The sequence below is a fragment of the Labrus mixtus genome, chromosome 8, assembly GCF_963584025.1.
Source record: "Labrus mixtus chromosome 8, fLabMix1.1, whole genome shotgun sequence".
Taxonomy (NCBI): Eukaryota; Metazoa; Chordata; class Actinopteri; order Labriformes; family Labridae; genus Labrus; species Labrus mixtus.
In genome coordinates this window covers 27,180,001-27,202,493 of record NC_083619.1, presented here as the reverse complement: position 1 = coordinate 27,202,493, position 22,493 = coordinate 27,180,001, and the positions used below count along the sequence as shown (strand labels likewise).

General features: G+C 41.0%; 1 protein-coding gene and 13 non-coding genes across 17 annotated transcripts in view; 1 reads left to right on the top strand and 13 right to left on the bottom strand.

Moving 5' to 3' along the window:
* trnar-ucu (transfer RNA arginine (anticodon UCU)) overlaps positions 1-28 on the bottom strand; it is a 94-nt gene extending 66 nt beyond the window's left edge. The window contains exon 1 of the tRNA in view: positions 1-28. This exon is cut by the window's left edge and continues 9 nt beyond it. This is a non-coding gene — a tRNA (tRNA-Arg).
* The window catches only part of LOC132978373 (ATP-dependent 6-phosphofructokinase, platelet type-like), a 66,110-nt gene that overhangs the window by 37,175 nt on the left and 6,442 nt on the right, over positions 1-22,493 (top strand). The window contains exons 8-16 of one of the 4 annotated variants that reach the window (XM_061043533.1): positions 6,952-7,047; positions 8,998-9,090; positions 9,261-9,386; positions 10,947-11,011; positions 11,406-11,475; positions 13,372-13,518; positions 14,942-15,012; positions 16,340-16,427; positions 21,247-21,399. In XM_061043533.1, coding sequence (XP_060899516.1) covers positions 6,952-7,047; positions 8,998-9,090; positions 9,261-9,386; positions 10,947-11,011; positions 11,406-11,475; positions 13,372-13,518; positions 14,942-15,012; positions 16,340-16,427; positions 21,247-21,399 — 909 coding nt within the window. Of the gene's footprint in view, positions 1-6,951; positions 7,048-8,269; positions 8,366-8,997; positions 9,091-9,260; positions 9,387-10,946; positions 11,012-11,405; positions 11,476-13,371; positions 13,519-14,941; positions 15,013-16,339; positions 16,428-18,614; positions 18,768-21,246; positions 21,400-22,493 lie in introns of all 4 variants that reach the window. The other 3 variants (XM_061043534.1, XM_061043532.1, XM_061043531.1) reach the window with 3 other exon arrangements.
* Positions 261-354, bottom strand: trnat-ugu (transfer RNA threonine (anticodon UGU)). The gene is made up of 2 exons: positions 318-354; positions 261-296 (listed from the first exon to the last, which is right to left on the bottom strand). It is a non-coding gene; the product is annotated as a tRNA-Thr (tRNA).
* Positions 587-680, bottom strand: trnar-ucu (transfer RNA arginine (anticodon UCU)). Its single transcript has 2 exons — positions 644-680; positions 587-622 (listed from the first exon to the last, which is right to left on the bottom strand). It is a non-coding gene; the product is annotated as a tRNA-Arg (tRNA).
* Positions 1,156-1,249, bottom strand: trnat-ugu (transfer RNA threonine (anticodon UGU)). The gene is made up of 2 exons: positions 1,213-1,249; positions 1,156-1,191 (listed from the first exon to the last, which is right to left on the bottom strand). It is a non-coding gene; the product is annotated as a tRNA-Thr (tRNA).
* Positions 1,725-1,818, bottom strand: trnar-ucu (transfer RNA arginine (anticodon UCU)). The gene is made up of 2 exons: positions 1,782-1,818; positions 1,725-1,760 (listed from the first exon to the last, which is right to left on the bottom strand). It is a non-coding gene; the product is annotated as a tRNA-Arg (tRNA).
* trnar-ucu (transfer RNA arginine (anticodon UCU)) lies at positions 2,294-2,387 on the bottom strand. The gene is made up of 2 exons: positions 2,351-2,387; positions 2,294-2,329 (listed from the first exon to the last, which is right to left on the bottom strand). It is a non-coding gene; the product is annotated as a tRNA-Arg (tRNA).
* trnar-ucu (transfer RNA arginine (anticodon UCU)) lies at positions 2,863-2,956 on the bottom strand. Its single transcript has 2 exons — positions 2,920-2,956; positions 2,863-2,898 (listed from the first exon to the last, which is right to left on the bottom strand). It is a non-coding gene; the product is annotated as a tRNA-Arg (tRNA).
* On the bottom strand, positions 3,432-3,525 carry trnat-ugu (transfer RNA threonine (anticodon UGU)). Its single transcript has 2 exons — positions 3,489-3,525; positions 3,432-3,467 (listed from the first exon to the last, which is right to left on the bottom strand). It is a non-coding gene; the product is annotated as a tRNA-Thr (tRNA).
* trnar-ucu (transfer RNA arginine (anticodon UCU)) lies at positions 4,001-4,094 on the bottom strand. The gene is made up of 2 exons: positions 4,058-4,094; positions 4,001-4,036 (listed from the first exon to the last, which is right to left on the bottom strand). It is a non-coding gene; the product is annotated as a tRNA-Arg (tRNA).
* Positions 4,327-4,420, bottom strand: trnar-ucu (transfer RNA arginine (anticodon UCU)). Its single transcript has 2 exons — positions 4,384-4,420; positions 4,327-4,362 (listed from the first exon to the last, which is right to left on the bottom strand). It is a non-coding gene; the product is annotated as a tRNA-Arg (tRNA).
* Positions 4,896-4,989, bottom strand: trnar-ucu (transfer RNA arginine (anticodon UCU)). Its single transcript has 2 exons — positions 4,953-4,989; positions 4,896-4,931 (listed from the first exon to the last, which is right to left on the bottom strand). It is a non-coding gene; the product is annotated as a tRNA-Arg (tRNA).
* trnar-ccu (transfer RNA arginine (anticodon CCU)) lies at positions 5,716-5,809 on the bottom strand. Its single transcript has 2 exons — positions 5,773-5,809; positions 5,716-5,751 (listed from the first exon to the last, which is right to left on the bottom strand). It is a non-coding gene; the product is annotated as a tRNA-Arg (tRNA).
* On the bottom strand, positions 6,042-6,135 carry trnar-ccu (transfer RNA arginine (anticodon CCU)). The gene is made up of 2 exons: positions 6,099-6,135; positions 6,042-6,077 (listed from the first exon to the last, which is right to left on the bottom strand). It is a non-coding gene; the product is annotated as a tRNA-Arg (tRNA).

Sequence of the window (22,493 nt, the reverse complement as noted above, 5' to 3'; positions counted from 1 at the left end):
AATGCGCTATCCATTGCGCCACAGAGCCATTTAGGCTTTTGCTCATTCAGTGACGACGTAGCCGCTAAGCAAGTTTGAGAATAGCACAATTTGGTCATTTGAATCCAAAAGACTTGTGAACCTCCAACATCTATAGAATCAAATGCACAATGGGTCCCCAACCAAGGACGGTCCCAAAGAGAACCTACATAGGCCTGCTTATGATGAAGTTAAATACATTTTGTTAATACATCTTCATTTAGCAACTCCTTCATAAATCACGACTCTGGTGGGACTCGAACCCACAACCTTTGAATCACTTCTCTAGTGGTTTTGCCTACAAGTCCAATGTGCTATCCATTGCGCCACAGAGCCATTTAGGCCTGTGCTCATTCAGTGACGACGTAGCCGCTAAGCAAGTTTGAGAATAGCACAATTTGGTCATTTGAATCCAAAAGACTTGTGAACCTCCAACATCTATAGAATCAAATGCACAATGGGTCCCCAACCAAGGACGGTCCCAAAGAGCACCTACATAGGCCTGCTTATGATGAAGTTGAATACATTTTGTTAATCCATTTTCATTTAGCAACTCCTTCATAAATAGCGACTCTGGTGGGACTCGAACCCACAACCTTTGAATCACTTCTCTAGTGATTTTGCCTAGAAGTCCAATGCGCTATCCATTGCGCCACAGAGCCATTTAGGCTTTTGCTCATTCAGTGACGACGTAGCCGCTAAGCAAGTTTGAGAATAGCACAATTTGGTCATTTGAATCCAAAAGACTTGTGAACCTCCAACATCTATAGAATCAAATGCACAATGGGTCTCCAACCAAGGACGGTCCCAAAGAGCACCTACACAGGCCTGCTTATGATGATGTTAAATACATTTCGTCAATCCATTTTCATTCAGCAACTCATTCATAAATAGTGACGAGAGCCTTTTATGGCAGTTCTCATTCAGTGACGACGTAGCCGCTAGGCAAGTTTGAGAATAGCACAATTTGGTCATTTGAATCCAAAAGACTTGTGAACCTCCAACATCTATAGAATCAAATGCACAATGGGTCCCCAACCAAGGACGGTCCCAAAGAGCACCTACATAGGCCTGCTTATGATGAAGTTAAATACATTTTGTTAATACATTTTCATTTAGCAACTCCTTCATAAATCACGACTCTGGTGGGACTCGAACCCACAACCTTTGAATCACTTCTCTAGTGGTTTTGCCTACAAGTCCAATGTGCTATCCATTGTGCCACAGAGCCATTTAGGCCTGTGCTCATTCAGTGACGACGTAGCCGCTAAGCAAGTTTGAGAATAGCACAATTTGGTCATTTGAATCCAAGAGACTTGTGAACCTCCAACATCTATAGAATCAAATGCACAATGGGTCCCCAACCAAGGACGGTCCCAAAGAGCACCTACACAGGCCTGCTTATGATGATGTTAAATACATTTCGTCAATCCATTTTCATTCAGCAACTCATTCATAAATAGTGACGAGAGCCTTTTATGGCAGTTCTCATTCAGTGACGACGTAGCCGCTAAGCAAGTTTGAGAATAGCACAATTTGGTCATTTGAATCCAAAAGACTTGTGAACCTCCAACATCTATAGAATCAAATGCACAATGGGTCCCCAACCAAGGACGGTCCCAAAGAGAACCTACATAGGCCTGCTTATGATGAAGTTAAAAACATTTTGTTAATACATTTTCATTTAGCAACTCCTTCATAAATCACGACTCTGGTGGGACTTGAACCCACAACCTTTGAATCATTTCTCTAGTGGTTTTGCCTAGAAGTCCAATGCGCTATCCATTGCGCCACAGAGCCTTTTAGGCCTGTGCTCATTCAGTGACGACGTAGCCGCTAAGCAAGTTTGAGAATATCACAATTTGGTCATTTGAATCCAAAAGACTTGTGAACCTCCAACATCTATAGAATCAAATGCACAATGGGTCCCCAACCAAGGACGGTCCCAAAGAGAACCTACATAGGCCTGCTTATGATGAAGTTAAATACATTTTGTTAATCCATTTTCATTTAGCAACTCCTTCATAAATAGTGACGAGAGCCTTTTATGGCAGTTCTCATTCAGTGACGACGTAGCCGCTAAGCAAGTTTGAGAATAGCACAATTTGGTCATTTGAATCCAAAAGACTTGTGAACCTCCAACATCTATAGAATCAGATGCACAATGGGTCCCCAACCAAGGACGGTCCCAAAGAGAACCTACATAGGCCTGCTTATGATGAAGTTAAATACATTTTGTTAATCCATTTTCATTTAGCAACTCCTTCATAAATAGCGACTCTGGTGGGACTTGAACCCACAACCTTTGAATCACTTCTCTAGTGATTTTTCCTAGAAGTCCAATGCGCTATCCATTGCGCCACAGAGCCATTTAGGCTTTTGCTCATTCAGTGACGACGTAGCCGCTAAGCAAGTTTGAGAATAGCACAATTTGGTCATTTGAATCCAAAAGACTTGTGAACCTCCAACATCTATAGAATCAAATGCACAATGGGTCTCCAACCAAGGACGGTCCCAAAGAGCACCTACACAGGCCTGCTTATGATGATGTTAAATACATTTCGTCAATCCATTTTCATTCAGCAACTCCTTCATAAATAGTGACGAGAGCCTTTTATGGCAGTTCTCATTCAGTGACGACGTAGCCGCTAAGCAAGTTTGAGAATAGCACAATTTGGTCATTTGAATCCAAAAGACTTGTGAACCTCCAACATCTATAGAATCAAATGCACAATGGGTCCCCAACCAAGGACGGTCCCAAAGAGAACCTACATAGGCCTGCTTATGATGAAGTTAAATACATTTTGTTAATACATTTTCATTTAGCAACTCCTTCATAAATCACGACTCTGGTGGGACTCGAACCCACAACCTTTGAATCACTTCTCTAGTGATTTTGCCTAGAAGTCCAATGCGCTATCCATTGCGCCACAGAGCCATTTAGGCTTTTGCCCATTCAGTGACGACGTAGCCGCTAAGCAAGTTTGAGAATAGCACAATTTGGTCATTTGAATCCAAAAGACTTGTGAACCTCCAACATCTATAGAATCAAATGCACAATGGGTCCCCAACCAAGGACGGTCCCAAAGAGCACCTACATAGGCCTGCTTATGATGATGTTAAATACATTTCGTCAATCCATTTTCATTCAGCAACTCCTTCATAAATAGTGACGAGAGCCTTTTATGGCAGTTCTCATTCAGTGACGACGTAGCCGCTAAGCAAGTTTGAGAATAGCACAATTTGGTCATTTGAATCCAAAAGACTTGTGAACCTCCAACATCTATAGAATCAAATGCACAATGGGTCCCCAACCAAGGACGGTCCCAAAGAGAACCTACATAGGCCTGCTTATGATGAAGTTAAATACATTTTGTTAATACATCTTCATTTAGCAACTCCTTCATAAATCACGACTCTGGTGGGACTCGAACCCACAACCTTTGAATCACTTCTCTAGTGGTTTTGCCTACAAGTCCAATGTGCTATCCATTGCGCCACAGAGCCATTTAGGCCTGTGCTCATTCAGTGACGACGTAGCCGCTAAGCAAGTTTGAGAATAGCACAATTTGGTCATTTGAATCCAAAAGACTTGTGAACCTCCAACATCTATAGAATCAAATGCACAATGGGTCCCCAACCAAGGACGGTCCCAAAGAGCACCTACACAGGCCTGCTTATGATGATGTTAAATACATTTCGTCAATCCATTTTCATTCAGCAACTCCTTCATAAATAGTGACGAGAGCCTTTTATGGCAGTTCTCATTCAGTGACGACGTAGCCGCTAAGCAAGTTTGAGAATAGCACAATTTGGTCATTTGAATCCAAAAGACTTGTGAACCTCCAACATCTATAGAATCAAATGCACAATGGGTCCCCAACCAAGGACGGTCCCAAAGAGAACCTACATAGGCCTGCTTATGATGAAGTTAAAAACATTTTGTTAATACATTTTCATTTAGCAACTCCTTCATAAATCACGACTCTGGTGGGACTCAAACCCACAACCTTTGAATCACTTCTCTAGTGGTTTTGCCTAGAAGTCCAATGCGCTATCCATTGCGCCACAGAGCCTTTTAGGCCTGTGCTCATTCAGTGACGACGTAGCCGCTAAGCAAGTTTGAGAATAGCACAATTTGGTCATTTGAATCCAAAAGACTTGTGAACCTCCAACATCTATAGAATCAAATGCACAATGGGTCCCCAACCAAGGACGGTCCCAAAGAGAACCTACATAGGCCTGCTTATGATGAAGTTAAATACATTTTGTTAATCCATTTTCATTTAGCAACTCCTTCATAAATAGTGACTCTGGTGGGACTCGAACCCACAACCTTTGAATCACTTCTCTAGTGATTTTGCCTAGAAGTCCAATGCGCTATCCATTGCGCCACAGAGCCATTTAGGCTTTTGCTCATTCAGTGACGACGTAGCCCCTAAGCAAGTTTGAGAATAGCACAATTTGGTCATTTGAATCCAAAAGACTTGTGAACCTCCAACATCTATAGAATCAAATGCACAATGGGTCTCCAACCAAGGACGGTCCCAAAGAGCACCTACACAGGCCCGCTTATGATGATGTTAAATACATTTCGTCAATCCATTTTCATTCAGCAACTCCTTCATAAATAGTGACGAGAGCCTTTTATGGCAGTTCTCATTCAGTGACGACGTAGCCGCTAAGCAAGTTTGAGAATAGCACAATTTGGTCATTTGAATCCAAAAGACTTGTGAACCTCCAACATCTATAGAATCAAATGCACAATGGGTCCCCAACCAAGGACGGTCCCAAAGAGAACCTACATAGGCCTGCTTATGATGAAGTTAAATACATTTTGTTAATACATTTTCATTTAGCAACTCCTTCATAAATAGCGACTCTGGTGGGACTCGAACCCACAACCTTTGAATCACTTCTCTAGTGGTTTTGCCTAGAAGTCCAATGCGCTATCCATTGCGCCACAGAGCCATTTAGGCCTGTGCTCATTCAGTGACGACGTAGCCGCTCTGTGGCTAAGCAAGTTTGAGAATAGCACAATTTGGTCATTTGAATCCAAAAGACTTGTGAACCTCCAACATCTATAGAATCAAATGCACAATGGGTCTCCAACCAAGGACGGTCCCAAAGAGCACCTACACAGGCCTGCTTATGATGAAGTTAAATACATTTCGTCAATCCATTTTCATTCAGCAACTCATTCATAAATAGTGACGAGAGCCTTTTATGGCAGTTCTCATTCAGTGACGACGTAGCCGCTAAGCAAGTTTGAGAATAGCACAATTTGGTCATTTGAATCCAAAAGACTTGTGAACCTCCAACATCTACAGAATCAAATGCACAATGGGTCCCCAACCAAGGACGGTCCCAAAGAGCACCTACACAGGCCTGCTTATGATGATGTTAAATACATTTTGTTAATCCATTTTCATTCAGCAACTCATTCATAAATAGTGACGAGAGCCTTTTATGGCAGTTCTCATTCAGTGACGACGTAGCCGCTAGGCAAGTTTGAGAATAGCACAATTTGGTCATTTGAATCCAAAAGACTTGTGAACCTCCAACATCTATAGAATCAAATGCACAATGGGTCCCCAACCAAGGACGGTCCCAAAGAGAACCTACATAGGCCTGCTTATGATGAAGTTAAATACATTTTGTTAATACATTTTCATTTAGCAACTCCTTCATAAATCACGACTCTGGTGGGACTTGAACCCACAACCTTTGAATCACTTCTGTAGTGGTTTTGCCTAGGAGTCCAATGTGCTATCCATTGCGCCACAGAGCCACTTAGGCCTATGCTCATTCAGTGACGACGTAGCCGCTAAGCAAGTTTGAGAATAGCACAATTTGGTCATTTGAATCCAAAAGACTTGTGAACCTCCAACATCTATAGAATCAAATGCACAATGGGTCCCCAACCAAGGACGGTCCCAAAGAGAACCTACATAGGCCTGCTTATGATGAAGTTAAATACATTTTGTTAATACATTTTCATTTAGCAACTCCTTCATAAATCACGACTCTGGTGGGACTTGAACCCACAACCTTTGAATCACTTCTGTAGTGGTTTTGCCTAGGAGTCCAATGTGCTATCCATTGCGCCACAGAGCCACTTAGGCCTATGCTCATTCAGTGACGACGTAGCCGCTAAGCAAGTTTGAGAATAGCACAATTTGGTCATTTGAATCCAAAAGACTTGTGAACCTCCAACATCCATAGTATCAAATGCACAATGGGTCCCCAACCAAGGATGGTCCCAAAGAGCACCTACATAGGCCTGCTTATGATGAAGTTTAATACATTTCGTTGATCCATTTTCATTTAGCGACTCTTTCACAAATAGCGACCCTGGTGGGACTCGAACACACAACCTTTGAATCACTTCTCTAGTGGTAAAGATTCTCTAGTAATGAAGATTAAAGAACTGCATTCACTTAGCAACTCCTTCATAAATAGCGACTCTGGTGGAACCTGAACCAGTCACTTTTGAACTACATCTCAAATCTTTAACAAAATTAAGCTATTAAGCTCCTCAAAATTAAAAGCAGACTAACTGATATGAACACATTTAACAAATCCACTCTTTTCAGAAAGATAATCAGATGTGCTTACTGCCCAACCTATTTTTATTTTTTCATTTTTTTAAATTTGAGTTCATTTAAACCCATTCAAATTAATATTCATCTAACTGCAAGAAAAATAAAACTTTTATTAAATGACAATGCTGAAACTCAAACTGACTACCTTTGAATCATCTCAGGGTGTGTAAGAAGAATTCCAATGAGCCATCATTCACACTATAGAGCCATCATTTGCCAAACAAGGACTCACATTAGCACTAAAACTATCAAACATATTTTTGGATTCATTTTTATTGAATCGTACTTTCTCAGTATACTTGATGTGTGAGTGTTTGTTATCATCCAGAGTCGCTCTCGAGGTTCCAGGTTGAACATTATCATAGTTGCTGAGGGAGCCATTGACAGACAAGGACAACCCATTACCTCTGGTTTTGTGAAGGATGTGAGTAGAGCTCAGTTTAAGACTGAAGCAAAGGAGAAGCCACGAGCTGGACCAAATGGTGGATATCCATGTTATTTCTTCTTGTGTAGGTACTTGCCACATTACAACAGAAGTTTTCTATTTTACATATTCGAACCAGTTGTATCAATCAAACTGTGAGAATTTGTCAAAGAAGGGGACAGATTGTGACTGAAGGCAGCAACCTCACTTTTTCTGGATATAGTTCAAAGGTACTCTGGGAAATGTTGGAAATTACCATCTAAAATTAATGTAAATAAGGCAATTTAAAAAGGGTGGATTAGTGTCAGTTTAATTATTATTTTAAAGGCACTCAAGAGCAGTCATCGAGTTTTGAATTTACGAGCATTGTTTATGTATTTATTTATTTTTTAGCAGGGTTAAAGACACATGCCAACTCACCCAGTGTTGTCTTAAATACCTGGCTGTCAAAGATTGGGCTTTTGCATGTAGTACCGCTGACTGACAGATGGTGGCAGTAATCAGAGTTAGTGATTTATTACTAAGCTAAAAAAGAAAAGGCAGAAGATTCTTGAAAGACATTAAATGATGACACACTTACAAACATAGGAGAGTTAGGACCGTTTTGTACATGGATTAGAAAGTGGAACCACTGTGTTTGGAAATAGAATTATTTTTTTAAGGAAGTCTGGACTGGACTGTCAATTATTAAAATGAATGTAGGATGAGACCTGAAGGTGGCAAGTAATGCAACATCTTGGGTACCAACTTCTGTAAAACCGCTCAAAGAATGGAAGCAGATTGCTTGCTAGCAAACAGGAAGCCCTTGACTTAATCAGTTAATCTTTCAAAATGAAAATAATAAAACATTTTAAAGAAGGGATTCGTTCAACACATTAGTACGGCTTCAAGGATACATGTACGTAAGAAAGACTTCATGTAAACTGAGCTGTTTGTGTGAAAAGCAATCAGTTGCCCTTCAGTTTTCTTGCAATGCCAGTTTGACTAATTGAAAACCAATTGGCCCTTCAAACTTTTGATATGAAACTTATCACAAAATGTGGCAAGTGCCTGCAGGAGAAATCCATAAACTAAGTTGGAAAACTTTCCGGGTGATCTTTAGACATAGGAGGGTTTATCTGAGATAATAACCTCCATGACTGGTTCCAGCTTTTGGCGATGCAAAACGTTTTCTGTCATGTTTTTAAACTGCCTCTGCTTCTGTATATCCCTCCCTCTATAGAACCGAGCCGATAAGAAAAGGCTGAACATTATTATTGTAGCCGAAGGTGCCATAGATAGCCACAACAAGGCGATCACTCCTGATTATATCAAGGATGTAAGTATGGAGATGTGTGGTCAACTCATGGATCCATGAACCCTCTTCTGAAGCACGGGTGTTTTCATTTCACTTCCACAGTTGGATTTTTCTTTTGCTGTACTTCAGCATGAGAGCACACATGGCAACATTTTATGGTCTTTGTGTCAACACGGCTACACCTTTTTAATTTTTGTTTTTGAATATCTTCACTCCCTTGTATTTCTTGATTCCATATTCCCACCCCATGCTCACTGTGCACCCTTATTTTTCTGCAGATACTTCACGTCTGCATGCGTAGTATCAGCACTCGCTCACATGACAGGGAATGTTTTGCACGTTTTCTCCTTTGTTCTTTTTTTGTGATTGAAACTTGCATGTCTTATCTTTGGATTGTTTTATTTCAAGATGCCATAAAACTAAAAGAGTGACTCTAATATAAATGCTCTGTTTGATAACTTAGTTGCTTTTTTCAAACTTAAGTATATTTAACTTGTTGTACCAATTAGTTTTCTTTCTGTGTAATATTTGTTAAGTCACCCAGAAAGTATTGTAGATTTTCCAGGACAGTCCTGTTCTTATATATATTCTGCATTTAGCGCATTATCCTCACTTTATGAAATCTTCCCACCCTCCTCTCACTCCAAATCCAGCTGGTAGTTCGCTGTTTGGGTTTTGACACCAGGGTCACCATCTTGGGGCATGTGCAGAGAGGAGGGACCCCCTCTGCCTTTGACAGGATCCTGGTAAGTCATTAAATCTTTGAAAATGTAATACACCAACATTTCAAATTTGAAATGTTTTCCAGTTATGCGTTGATAAGGGGTAAGTTTGAATCACAAACATGGTGACTTACAGAGTCGGCGTGCATCCCAAAGCTCAGATCTGACCTTTAAATGACTTTTGATCTCTGCAGGCCAGCCGTATGGGCGTGGAGGCGGTGCTGGCGCTGTTGGAGGCCTCTGCCAACACTCCAGCCTGCGTCGTGTCTCTTGTTGGAAACCAGGCTGTTCGACTTCCACTTATGGAGTGTGTTCAGATGGTAAGAGAGTGTGTGTGTGCACGTCAGAGAGACAAAGCATGCACTGGGAGTACATAGAGTTGGGTGAATCCCCATACATATAGACCTTTACCTTTTCCTTACAACAAACAGATTCTGATTATTAATTACTTTGTTAAATATGCTCCAGCGACACACCTCCAACCCCTCTCCACTCATGTTCTGCAATTGCCTGTGTCCTGCATTGTTGTGTTAGCATGCTAACGTTAGCACACTTTGGCTACTGTAACTCATAGCTTCATATTGCACATAAATTGACACAGAATGACCGAGATCTAAAAACACTTACCTGACATCCAAATAATCAGTGAGTATGTTCTTCTTTCCTCTAGTCCTTGACTAAAACAGCTTTTATACACAAGGTCGTCCCGTCCATGTAAACATGATGTAAACATGATGTAAACATGATGTAAACACGGCTCTGACAACAACATAGCCAGCAGTACTTACACTTCCCACTCATTGTAGACAGTCATGACTCAGAGACACTTTTACATATATTGATTTCTGCTTAATTATGTCGCATTCTGTCTTTAATCTTTTGTTTTTAAATGTGCCGTAAAAATATGCAATAACTGCTCAAATGTTATGGATGTGACAATTGCATCTTCAAAAAGTGCCTCAGTCACAGTTACTAGGTTGCTGAATGTACAAAGTTTTGTAGTTCTCAATGTAGAGTAATCTTGTAATCAGTATCCCTGGTGTAGAAATCTGTTATGTAATTTGAGTCTAGGATACAAAACGAGTGAAGGCGACTAGATTTTCACATTTTGTAATCTTGTTTTCTGCATGTTGCTTTAAAGAAAACAAGTTGAAAAGTCCCTGGGATTTTTGGGTCAAGGCTCTTTCAGTTTTGTAAAACCCCTGCCACCTTCTATCTGTAAGACAGAGGATCACAAGAGCGCCAATATGGAATCAAGAAATACAAGGAAGTGAAGATATTCAGAAACACTCGAGCTTTGTTTCAAATCTGTTTTTGATGTATTTGTTTAATTCAGGACAAGAGGAAGTTATGTTAGATGCATTTCTCTACAAATTAGATTCACACCAGGAGTTGGTTTGGAAATAATATTGATTTCTACAGATTTATTATCATCATAGCTGCTCTAATGTGATTTCAATTTCTCGCAACATGAATCAGGCGGTCAACATCAAATCCAGAGAGACAGAAAGGCATCATAGCTACAGAGCAGATTAACTTTCTGCTACTTACAGCTGCTCAATGAGTCAGTCTGAAGTGATTGGAGATTCACACCTCGATATGACAGCACAGATGTTTGAAGTGCGAGATGACAGATCTCTGATTCACATTGGAAAACAAGAACACCAGCTAACATGTCGTTAACATCACATCCCATCGAGACACACACGTGATGTGATGTGATCACTTGCAAATTAAAGTGCGGACAGCTTGTCAATCAGCTCTAATTAGCATGTAGAATAAACACAGCCTTTTAGCGCCTGTCACATCAGAGAAAGAGAGGACTTGGAAGATTCTTACATGATTACTGAAGATGTTTTTTTTTATGTTTTTGTTATCAGACCCAAGAGGTGCAGAAGGCCATGGATGAGAAGAAGTTTGAGGAGGCGGTGAGACTGCGTGGCAGGTATTTCTTTTGGCATCGACTACTTTGATATGATCAGACGTTTGACGTGTGTTTGTTCCTAAGATTCCAAAAGCAATGAAGAAGAACCCAAAAAAATAAGCTGAAATGGCGCTAATAGAGAGCAAGCAGAAGTCATTTCATCACACAAACTGCACAAAAACTTCATTTTCCATCTGTTTTATCACAGTTCCTGTATGACGTATAAGATTTATTTATTACACAGCTTCCAGATTGAGTTTGCCCTCCCTCTGTTTGGCACTTTGTCCTGTTTTCACAGTGTTTGCATTGATTCTTCACAGACTCTAAAAGCTTTCTTAGCTGCAGCAACAAAGCCGACATCCACTGCAAATGTTCTACTTGGATGAATTTATTTTTCCACGTCTCTTATCTGCAGGAGCTTTGAAAACAATCTGAGCACCTACAGACTCCTCTCCTACAGGAAAGCCGACTCTGAACTTCCAAATGTGAGTACCATCATCCTGAGTCATGATTAAAAAAAAAAAAAAAAACGACAATACAAATGATTATGAGTTAAATGTTCAGAGTTGTAATATCTTCTACTGTATCTTTCCAGCAGCGGCTCTGAGAGGTTTTTTTTTATGGTAGCAAAAGGTACTTCCTGGTCAGGTGGGCTTTGTGGGTGCTGCAGTCTTTTTGTGACACTAACAGAGTCTGTTTTTCTGTGACTGTCTCTGTCCTGAGGGGGAGGAGGCGGGGGATGAAGAGCAGGTGGATGCATGTTATGTATGAGCTTCACAGAGCAGCCCAGCTTTACTGGTTTAGATTTTTTAGTCGACCTTCCTTTACATTTTCTCAAATAAATAACAGTCCAAATAATGACTATTTTTTTATTTTCTTAGTATCAATTTTAGATCTTAACTTCTATGGTTTTAAAATATTTTAGAGATTTTCAGAGGACAATCTGTTTCCCTGGTTACACGGTGCCACAAAACGACATCGCCAGCGCTAATTATCCGTCGCTCTGTCTGTCGTTGCTTATTTCTTCATTGCTCTACTTTTAAGTAGAAATGTAGAAATGCAAAAAGTTGCTTTAGTGCTGCAAGCTGAAGATAGACGACCAAAGTGTCTGCTTTGATTTGCTTCAAATGATGGTGAACTTTTTTCCCCCTTTCAGTCTGTGGGGAATCTTTGCTGCTTCATAACTCAAACTGGGAAAGGCTCCATGCTCACTGGAGCATTTTTAAAGGAGCAATTTGTAACTCTGACCCCTTGTGTTTAAAATGGGTACTGCAGTCCAAATTCTAAACATCATAGAGAGCTGTCTCCACCCCGCCCCCTCCTCTCTAGAGTCCATGCTCACACAGGTCACCATGTGGTGGACTCTGAAGCTTCAGTGTTTATCCAGCTCTGCATGGGTCTGTAAACCTTTCTGTGTTCTAACCTCTCTCCATTTTTCAAAAGCATCTCCAATATTGATCCTAGTTTGAGCACGTTTCTGCTCGTGGAGCTTATTAGAAACATGCAGAGGCTTTTTAGGTCGGGTACAATCACTTCTATCTGAACCACTTCTCTTGACCGCTTCCATCACTGCAACACCTGTTGACCTGATAACTGCTCTCATATCTGGCAAACAGAGGGGTGTCCAAAACGGCCGTGTGGGGGCCTTCAAACCAGCAGAGAGAATCACTCCCATGATATCCTGCCAACCTGGACTTCATCTTCTTTTATCGTTTTGATTGAGAGCCCCCTGGTGGCGGAATTTACATACTGTGCGTTTAAATATTACTGGAAAGAATGGCAAGAGTCAGCGTTAAAGACCCCATCTGTAACTCTTACACGTACAATACCAAAAAGGTGAACCAAACTTTGGGCCGTCATTGAAAGTTTGTGGATATTTTCAATGTCTCGTGTGAGCGAGTAGCTGCTGCTTCACTGCGTCTTCCAGCGGCATGTGGCTCCTTGCATGCAAGGAAATCTTTGCCTGCTGCTCTGAGGCAAAGACCTGGCTGGCTGCTCGTAGTTAATAAGACATGGATGGTATAATCAGGCAGTGAAGACCAAAAAACTCTCCTGTTGGCATGATTTACACTTTTTTTCTTTTTTAATTGGCAACAAAGTTCTGTGTCTATAAAAGTAACAAGAAGATTCTTGTCCAATATTAATACATCTCTGCCTCCCAGAGTGTCTGATATACCATCTTCTTGAAACCACTCATCGCTCATGCTGCGATGGTGGATTGAATGTAAGACTCATACTCGAGGTGTGAGGATATTTTAAGAGATGAAACAGCTTGTGGGTGTATAAACGTATGGTCTTACCGGATTCTACTTTCTATGCTTTGTGTCGAGTGTAATCCTGATCGTACCTCGTGTGTGACAGCTGCTCGACTTCCTCCACAGAGCTCCTTCAATGTCGCCGTGTTGAACGTCGGCGCCCCAGCAGCGGGCATGAACGCCGCTGTGCGCTCTGCTGTCAGGGTGGGAATCACTGAAGGCCACAAAATGTTCGCGGTCAGCGACGGCTTCGAGGGATTCTACAAAGGACAGGTAGGAGGGGAACTGATGCATACATCTACAGTATGTACTGAATGCATGATTGACTTTACAAATGCACAAAACCTATGAGTCTTCTCCTGAATCAGATTGAATGGCTTTCAAGGTTTTTATAACGCCTGGACACACAAACCCAGTGTCATCACCTTCAGAAAAACAGTGTGGACACTTTTCCTGAAATCAATCTGGCATGCCTGCAGGCTGAACAAAAAGCAGATACGTATTTTAGACAGAGAAAAGCAGTAAATCCTTCAAGTTTAAAGCTGCACCAGAGAACGTTTTTAACTTTCTTCTTATTTTATCTTTTTTGTGAATCAACTATTGTCAAACAATCAATCAATTGCATGAATTTTTACAATATTTGGGCTTTTGCAACAAATTACAACACCTTTACGTACATTAACATTTCAATGATAAAATCTGTAAAAAGAAAAATAGTCTGCACAGTTATGATCTTTGGATTTGTGAGAAGGCATATGAAAGATACATTTATTCCAACTAAATAAACAGACATGCTGAATACAATGCAGCTCCTGCTTCTTGATTTAGTCTAAGTATGTGCACAATTGAATTCACCTGAACTTGACTTGCTGATGAGTAAACATACAGTTTCTTGAAACGTGACAGGTCAGGTCTTTTCCTCAATCTGCACGTCTCTGTGACTTTTTATAACATGTCTGAACATGTGACTCCTGCATTCCTCACTGATCCAGGAACAAAATCTACTCTCAGTGCATGAATGGAAGTATAAATTTATAACTGCCAGCGCTCATTATTAAGAGTAAACAATCAGAGTTAGGACATTCCTTAGAGGTCATGGTGACTAGTCCGACCTACAGCAGGGAACAGGAAGTGGCCGTGCAGTCCTCTTCTCTCTCTGCTGCATGCTTACAGTGATAAGACTTAAATGTGTCCAGATAAACAGTGCTGCAGGATTTACTGTAAGCCAATTACTCCACTCCGGAAGCAGCCATGTTTACACACACACACACACACACACACACACTCTTTGTCTTGGCCATACCCTTTGGATTGCATTTACGCTTTTCTGCGATCACACACACACATTTTTCATCTGTGCAGAGAGCAGCTGTGAGCCGATGAAAGCAATGTAAACTGCTCGCAGTGTTGTCATCGTGAAGGATTACACAGGAAGAAGGACGCTGTCCTTAAGAGCTGCTGGATTAATGTAGCTACACGAGAACATCAACAGAACTATAACAAGCATGAATAGTCTTTAAGCTTAAAATGATAGGACACCAAACCCGAGCCCCATTCCCACATAGGTCTGTGGATCTGTGAATTGTTTCCCAAAAATCAACAAAAACAAGACAATGAGGGTTTCTAAATGTTCCCACAAAAAATGAATGAAAATGAAAATGTATGAACATCTCTCTGTTTTTTTTTCTTTACTCAGATTAAGGAGATCAAATGGGGAGATGTCGGTGGATGGACCGGCCAAGGAGGCTCTCTGCTGGGGACTAAAAGGTATGTGAGGATCCAGGGCTGGTTAGAAATATTGATTCATCAATGCATTGCAATCATTATTCTCCCAGTTCAATATTAAATGTAATGTAATGACACCCCTCTCCACTGGGGGCACTGTGGGCGCTGTGAATTCAGCTCAGGCACGATTGTGCACTTTAGATCAGTGCTTCTTAACTGGTCTAGCCTCAGGACCCACCAACAACTCCTCGATAAGAAATCGCGACCCAAGTTTAAAATATTTTTCAACCAATGAGATTTGTTTTATGAAAAATTCTGCAGTTTTGACCTCAGATGGAAAAAAACAAGTGACAGAACAACGAGATGAAGCAAAACAAACGTATTCTAAAAGTGATTTTGAGACTATTTGACTCTTTTTTTTCCTCAGCCACACTTTCGCGACCCATTGAAAATGACTCCTCAACCCACAAAGTGGGTCGATAAAATACATTTTTGAGTCAGTTTGTTCGAAACCAATACAAACAATGCACACATAATTATTTAACAAATATCAGAAGGTACTATGATGACTTATCTGGGTATTCCTGTGAGTATTATTAAATCGATATCGAAGCATAATGATCAATATCTAATTGACCCAATTGTGACCCAAATAATTGAATTGAATTGTGAGGTAGTGGACAATACCCAGCTCTATTAGGATGACTTAAAGAGGGCGCTGTAGATCAAGGTTATTACCGTTAATGAGAACTACCAAATTAAGTCAAATGAAGAGTAATTTTTAAATACATGACTACATGACCTTGGCTTCTCCGCAACGTACATTCCTCTCACGCCTCCTCCATTGTCCCTCACACACGCCATTGAAGTGTCTGATCTTCATTCTGCGTTCCATGCAAATTCCATACATCAGCAACATTACCCTCCCACCTCAAGCACCTCCCACCTCAAGGCCCCGCCCCCCCACGTTCCCCAAGAAACTCAAATCAGCTTTAAAATATCAAGCTGTAAATATATCATCTACAAGACAGCATGCAGAAATGTGTTTAAAGTCTGTCATGTCATGATTAGCTATAAGCTTTATGAAGATTTTAAAAACTTAAATACATGACTAGAGTAAGAAATCCACAAATAAAATACCATGCCATGCAATTGTGTATAAATACATACTGTATAACTGCCTGTTAATAAATCACCAACATAAGAGAGGAGCCAATTTAATCAATTAACGATGAATCAATTATACCTAGATTTTTTTTTTAACTTGCCTTTCATGTCTTCTTGAGATCTCTCGAGGTAAAAAAAATCTTCACAGGAGTTCAGTTACACGTTGTCCCATTATTCTGTGTTTCTTCTCTCTTTCTACCAGAACTCTTCCAGGGAAACATCTGGAAAAGATAGCAGAGCAAATTAGGATCCATAACATCAACGCCCTGCTCGTCATCGGAGGATTTGAGGTACGTTACTCTGCCCTATTTATTTAACGATCTTAACTTGACATAGATTACATAAATGATACGTGTTGTCAGTTAGAAAGAAAGATAAGGTTGATAAACACATTTTGCTTGTATATGTTCTTCTTCAATGTAGATATATTTGTTGTTTCTAAAGCTAATTATAATTGTAAATTTTCAACGCTCAGTGTTCTTGTATCTGTGATCCATCATTATCAAGCACTTTGTCATTTTCACATTTCATTTTCACCAAGTTCTCTTTTAGTACATTTCAAACATGTCTTCACATCTGATCGCTGTATTTGTGTATTTATCAAAAAGAAGACACATTGAAATGCTGTAGGCTCTCTCCTTGTCTGTCCAGATATTGTTTTCACTCCATGGCCGAGCTGCAAAAGCCAAAGTGTGTGCTGGTTTTTAAAAATATTGTAAGTAAAAAGATGAGATTATGTTCAGTGAAATAGCCTCGACCGAACTACGTTAAGTAATACAGTAAACTAGATATTCAAGACGATGACGTTGCCCATTTTTAAACATTTATATTAATTATGTGAGATACATATTGTCCTGCAAAAGTGTGATAGAAGAGGAATCAAAAAAAGTGATAAAAAATGAAAACATTCAGAATAAATTTAAAGGAGCAGTATGTAACTCTGACCCCTAGTGTTTAAAATGGGTACTGCAGTCCAAATTCTAAACATTGTAGAGAGCTGTCTCCCCCCGCCCCCTCCTCTCTAGAGTCCATGCTCACTCAGGTCACCATGTGGTGGACTCTGAAGCTTCAGTGTTTATCCAGCTCTGCATGGGTCTGTAAACCTTTCTGTGTTCTAACCTCTCTCCATTTTTCAAAAAGCATCTCCAATATTGATCCTAGTTTGAGCACGTTTCTGCTCGTGGAGCTTATTAGAAACATGCAGAGGCTTTTTAGGTCAGGTACAATCACTTCTATCTGAACCACTTCTCTTGACCCGCTTCCATCGCTGCAACACCTGTTGACCTGATAACTGCTCTCATATCTGGCAAACCGAGGGGCGTCCAAAACGGCCGTGTGGGGGGCGCCTTAAAACCGCCTACCTTCTCTGGTCCAAACAAATCCAGAGCATTCAGGAGCAGAATCTAAAGTTAGAAGGAGGACATACTGGCTGCTGCATTGTCAGAGAAGCCAGCACTTCAACAGGCAGTTATACATTAATGTCTGATCAGATAGTAAGCTCACTTTATCATTTCCTTCAGTAGATATCTTACATGTTGGACCTCTAAATGAATTGCAATTCAAATCAAACCAGATCTAGAATCACCACATTACAGTGATTTTGACTTTGTCAGCTTGGCCAGAGTTTAAACAGAGTATGTGTCCCCCCCCCCCCCCCCCCCCCCCCTTCCCAGTCTGTGTGTCATGTGTGTGTGTGTGGAGCTATAACATCTACTTCCTGTACTGTAAGTGTCTGTTACTATCTGTCATGATCGGCCTGGCTCTCTCCTCTTGGCTTCTCCGCAACGTACATTCCTCTCACGCCTCCTCCATTGTCCCTCACACACGCCATCGAAGTGTCTGATCTTCATTCTCCGTTAAACTCTTAAAAATCCATACATCAGCCAGATTACCCTCCCACTTCAAGGCCCCTCCCACCTCAAGGCCCTGCCCACCTCAAGGCCCCGCCCCCATGTTTCCCAAGAAAATCAAATCAGCTTTAAAACATCAATCTGTAAAGACATCATCTGCAAGACAACATACAGAAATGTGTCTAAAAACATTTTGTCATGATTAGCAATAAGCTTTATGAAGATTTACAAACTTTAGATTTATGAAAGTGACCGTATTTGGAACAATGGAGGGATACCCATTTCCTGTCTCCATCCTGACAGTAGTTTCCTGTTGCACAGATGTTTGTCTGAGGTTGAAAATCAAACTTAGATGTAAGGACAAGTGTCATGGACGTCTTTGCAATCAGACTAATTTATGCATCCAGTGGAGTCGCCCCCTGCTGGCCATAAGAAAGACGGACACAGAGGTCCTTCCTTACTTACAGTCCATGCTCTCTATTTTAAAGTTCCATATCCCTCCCACCATCATTAACCCTAAAAGACGCGTTAGGCCTCCCTCTCTTTCCTCCCACACCTCATCCCCCCTTTTGTCTGCACCACCTCAACAACAACAAACCAATAAGACGCTGGCTCTCACCGCTGCAGGCCTACGTGGGATTACTGGAACTCTCTTCGGCGCGGGACAAATATAGCGAGCTCTGCGTGCCCATGGTCATGGTCCCCGCCACCGTCTCCAACAATATACCCGGTTCAGACCTCAGCATTGGCTCAGACACCGCTCTGAACGCCATTACTGATGTAAGTGTGTGGCTCGCATCCCTCACATTAACGATCAGACGAGGGGAGTCAAGAATGATAACAAACACCAGGTGTCATATGCTCACAAAACAAGATTTATCTCTTAATTTTAAAGGTAAAAAACATAGACTTTTTAAATTAGAAATACATTTGCAAATGTTTCTTCAAACTTTATCTTTTAATAAAATAGCCTGTTGATCGGGTTTGTAAAACGGCTGAAATAGGGGTCAGAAAGGCAGGGTAAGAGGGACTATTTATGTACGAGTACATGCACTGATTTCTCTATTTTTATGTTTTAAATGGTTGCAAGAACAGTGACTGAATAGTCGGGCTCTTTCATTGTTACATAACAGAAAAAAACTTTGAGAGCCGGTGCTGTGAAGTGTCAGCAGGCTGTAATATTTTCTGTGTAAACACAGACGGCTCGACTGTCAACAACCTAGAAGTAAGATTTCCATTGACCTCAGTGGGCTTAACGTCTTTCTTCCACACAAACAAAACCACATCAAGATGGTTGTAAATGTTACAGCTACAGAAAAATACTTTATTTTTATTTTTTTATTACTTTATTCCAGGCTGTTTTACTACATTACACGTTGTCATATTTCATCACTAATTCTGTTCATCCTGGCACATTTTTATATATTTTTTTAAAACATACAACATGCAATAAAATAAAAATAAATAAAAATCCAAAGAAAAGGTACGAAGAGAAAAAAAGATAATTAAATTAAGATTTATAAAGAAAGAATAATACTAATACAGAAAAAGACTTTATCTTATTCTTCTGAGCTGGATGTTGCAGGTGCGCTCACACACACACACACACACACGCTGCATCAGGACACCTGTAGCTCAGAACCCTTGTGTATGGTTGTTGTTGTTGTTGGAAGGCGAGCTGGTCAGCGGAGGTCCCAGGTAAGTGTTTGGGGCATGCAGTGACGTGTTGTGGCATGTTTTTTTGGCGCGTGGCCCTCTCTCTGTGTTTGTTTGGGAAACAGCACATGACTGGTGAGCGGTCTGGTTCAATGCATCAGGGACTCTTCACCCGCTATACCTCTTCAACACAGCACAAGAAATCAGCACATTTGGAGGAAGTCTGCATGCTGTGCTTCTACATTGAAGTCATGCTAAGTGTTTTGAGCCAGGACAGCCCGTCTCTATGCATGCCAGATTTAAAAAAAAAAAAAAAGAAGATCCAAACTATTCCTTTGCATCTTGTACAGAAAAGGGAACATGGCTCAGAGCCTCTGGAGTTTCAATCCCCGACCTTTATCTTGTCGCGTCAACACCGTTACATGTCGGCCAGGGTGACCTACCCCAAACCCTACCCCACTCCCCCCCCCCACCCCCACCATCCCATCTCCTCTCCGCCAATGGGAAGCCAAAGCCCCCGTCACCTGGAGAGAGCCAGCCAGCAGCACACACACTACAGATCACACACACACTTAAGTTTCAGAGCTGCATCTTCATAGCCTCAGTGAAATCAAAAGGACTCCTGGCTTGTATCCTTCAACCTCATATCCCTCTTTACTAGAGGGGAATTTGGCACCTTTTTTGCTACCCATACTACAATGTTACAATATTTAAACATTGTTCTGTTAAAGAACATTACACTAGCAAGGACCGGACCACAACAACATGTGAATTCTTATGGCCGTTGTCTTTGATGCTTGTCAGAAAATTGTGCAGAGGGAGACTCAGAATGAGGGTCCAGATTGAAAACAAATTGACTTAGGGTGCATCTGCGATTAAAGAGGGGGGGGGGGGGGGGGGGGGGGGTGCAGCTACAGTGACCGGAAACAGCAAAGTAAAATAGTGTAGGTGTCTCTGTTTTCACTTGAGGGTGCAGAAATGTAAAATGAGGATGCAATGCGACCTTTTGCACCCTCAACAAGAGGAACAGGAAGAGATGAGGAAGGAGGGTGAGTGGAGGAGAGGAAGGGAAGATAAGGTGTGTTGAGAGGAGTGAGGGGACCAGCTTCGTCAGGTGATTGAAGTCCTGCTCCCAAACCTGAGATAATACATTCACTTCATGAAATGTTATACCCACACATTGACAAAGATTGAGTCAGCGTGCACTCAGCTAGACGGAATATGTGATGACACCATTCCTAAATCACTTCAAATATTTATGTTTTCAGCTTTACAATATCGACTTGACCGATGTAGTTTGCCTCTAAAGATAAATATGAATGGATTTTTCTATCAGAAAACACTTTACTATTTATGAAAAATGAATGCATAGTGCAGAAATTAAACACTGATTCTGTTGCATCAAGCAGCATCCATTAAAACCAGAATCTAAGTTGCCAAGGTAAATAAAGATACAAGCCAGAGGAGCCACTGAGCACCATGAAGCAGCCTGTAAAAACACTCACACACACACACACACACACACACACACACACTCACAGAGTCTCAGATATGCAGTGTGCCCCCTGCTGCTCTAACATCATATTACGGCCACCACCATCAGGCCTTTGAGTCCCTGCTGCAGCTGTACGAGGCCCGGGCCGACTACGAGGAGTTTTGCATCCCGATGTGCATGCTGCCTGCCACCATTAGTAACAATGTGCCCGGCACCGACCTCAGTATCGGAGCGGACACGTCGCTCAACGCCATCGTGGAGGTAAGGGGGGTGTAACGACAGAAAAAAAGCAACACAAGTAGAGGTGTAACGTGTAATGTCAGGGAGAAATCACCTCAGAGCTATAGAAAAATGTATTTGTAAATTCAGAGGCAAAGGGAAACGATTCTCCAGCCCTGAGGGGAGGTACGATGTGTGTGAGACAATTAAATATTAAAACACAGACTTGACAGGTCGTTGTTTGACCGCTGATGGTTCCTTCATAAAACACACAATCTTCCCTAATTATTATTTAGCAATATGAAATATTACACCAATGTCAGAAATGTCAATGGAAAAAAGCTGTAGGAGAAAAGAGAACTACAATCTGTGAGTACACTCTTTCCTGCTGTCCTTAAAACACAGAAATACAAAGACCATGATGCACTTGCATGTTGATAATGTTGATGTTTGAATAATGCATAACTGTGACATGTTTTTACTGTATAGGATTATGAAAATGTCTGTTCTGGCACTGTTCACACTAGTAGGGCCCGACCAATATGAGATTTTGTAGTCCGATACCGATATTAGAGAGTGAAAAAAATCCGATATATCGGCCGATATCTTAGATCTGTCTTCGATCTGTAGAGATGGAGAGATATAGATATAAGCATTTATTGTGTCAATCCCTCAAATGCAGTTATCAAACATTTGTGGAAAAGATATTTAATGAAGACAAGATGGTCACTCGGCTGGAAAAAAACTGTACATGTACATTCATAACCGTTTGACACCCTGGAGAGTGATCATGCTTGTTCTGAGCCATATAGCGCCCTCTGCTGGTGAAGCAGAACTGCTAGTGTAATACAATAAATGTCAAATGAAATGCTGTTTGACTGGTGAATAAATGTTGTAATATCGATGCATATCTGCAATATAATTAGCCGATAGCGTTTGTCACTGGATTTGATATTATCGGCTGGTCGATTAATCGGTCGGGCTCTAGTTCACACCAGATGATTTAAAGTTTGCATACAGAGAAAAAAACAACAAGCAGCACAATGCAAACACTTTGAATACCATCAAGAAATGTGACAGTGAACCATCCTAATGTCTTTAAGTATCAGACTTAAATCACCTGAACAGACAGACAC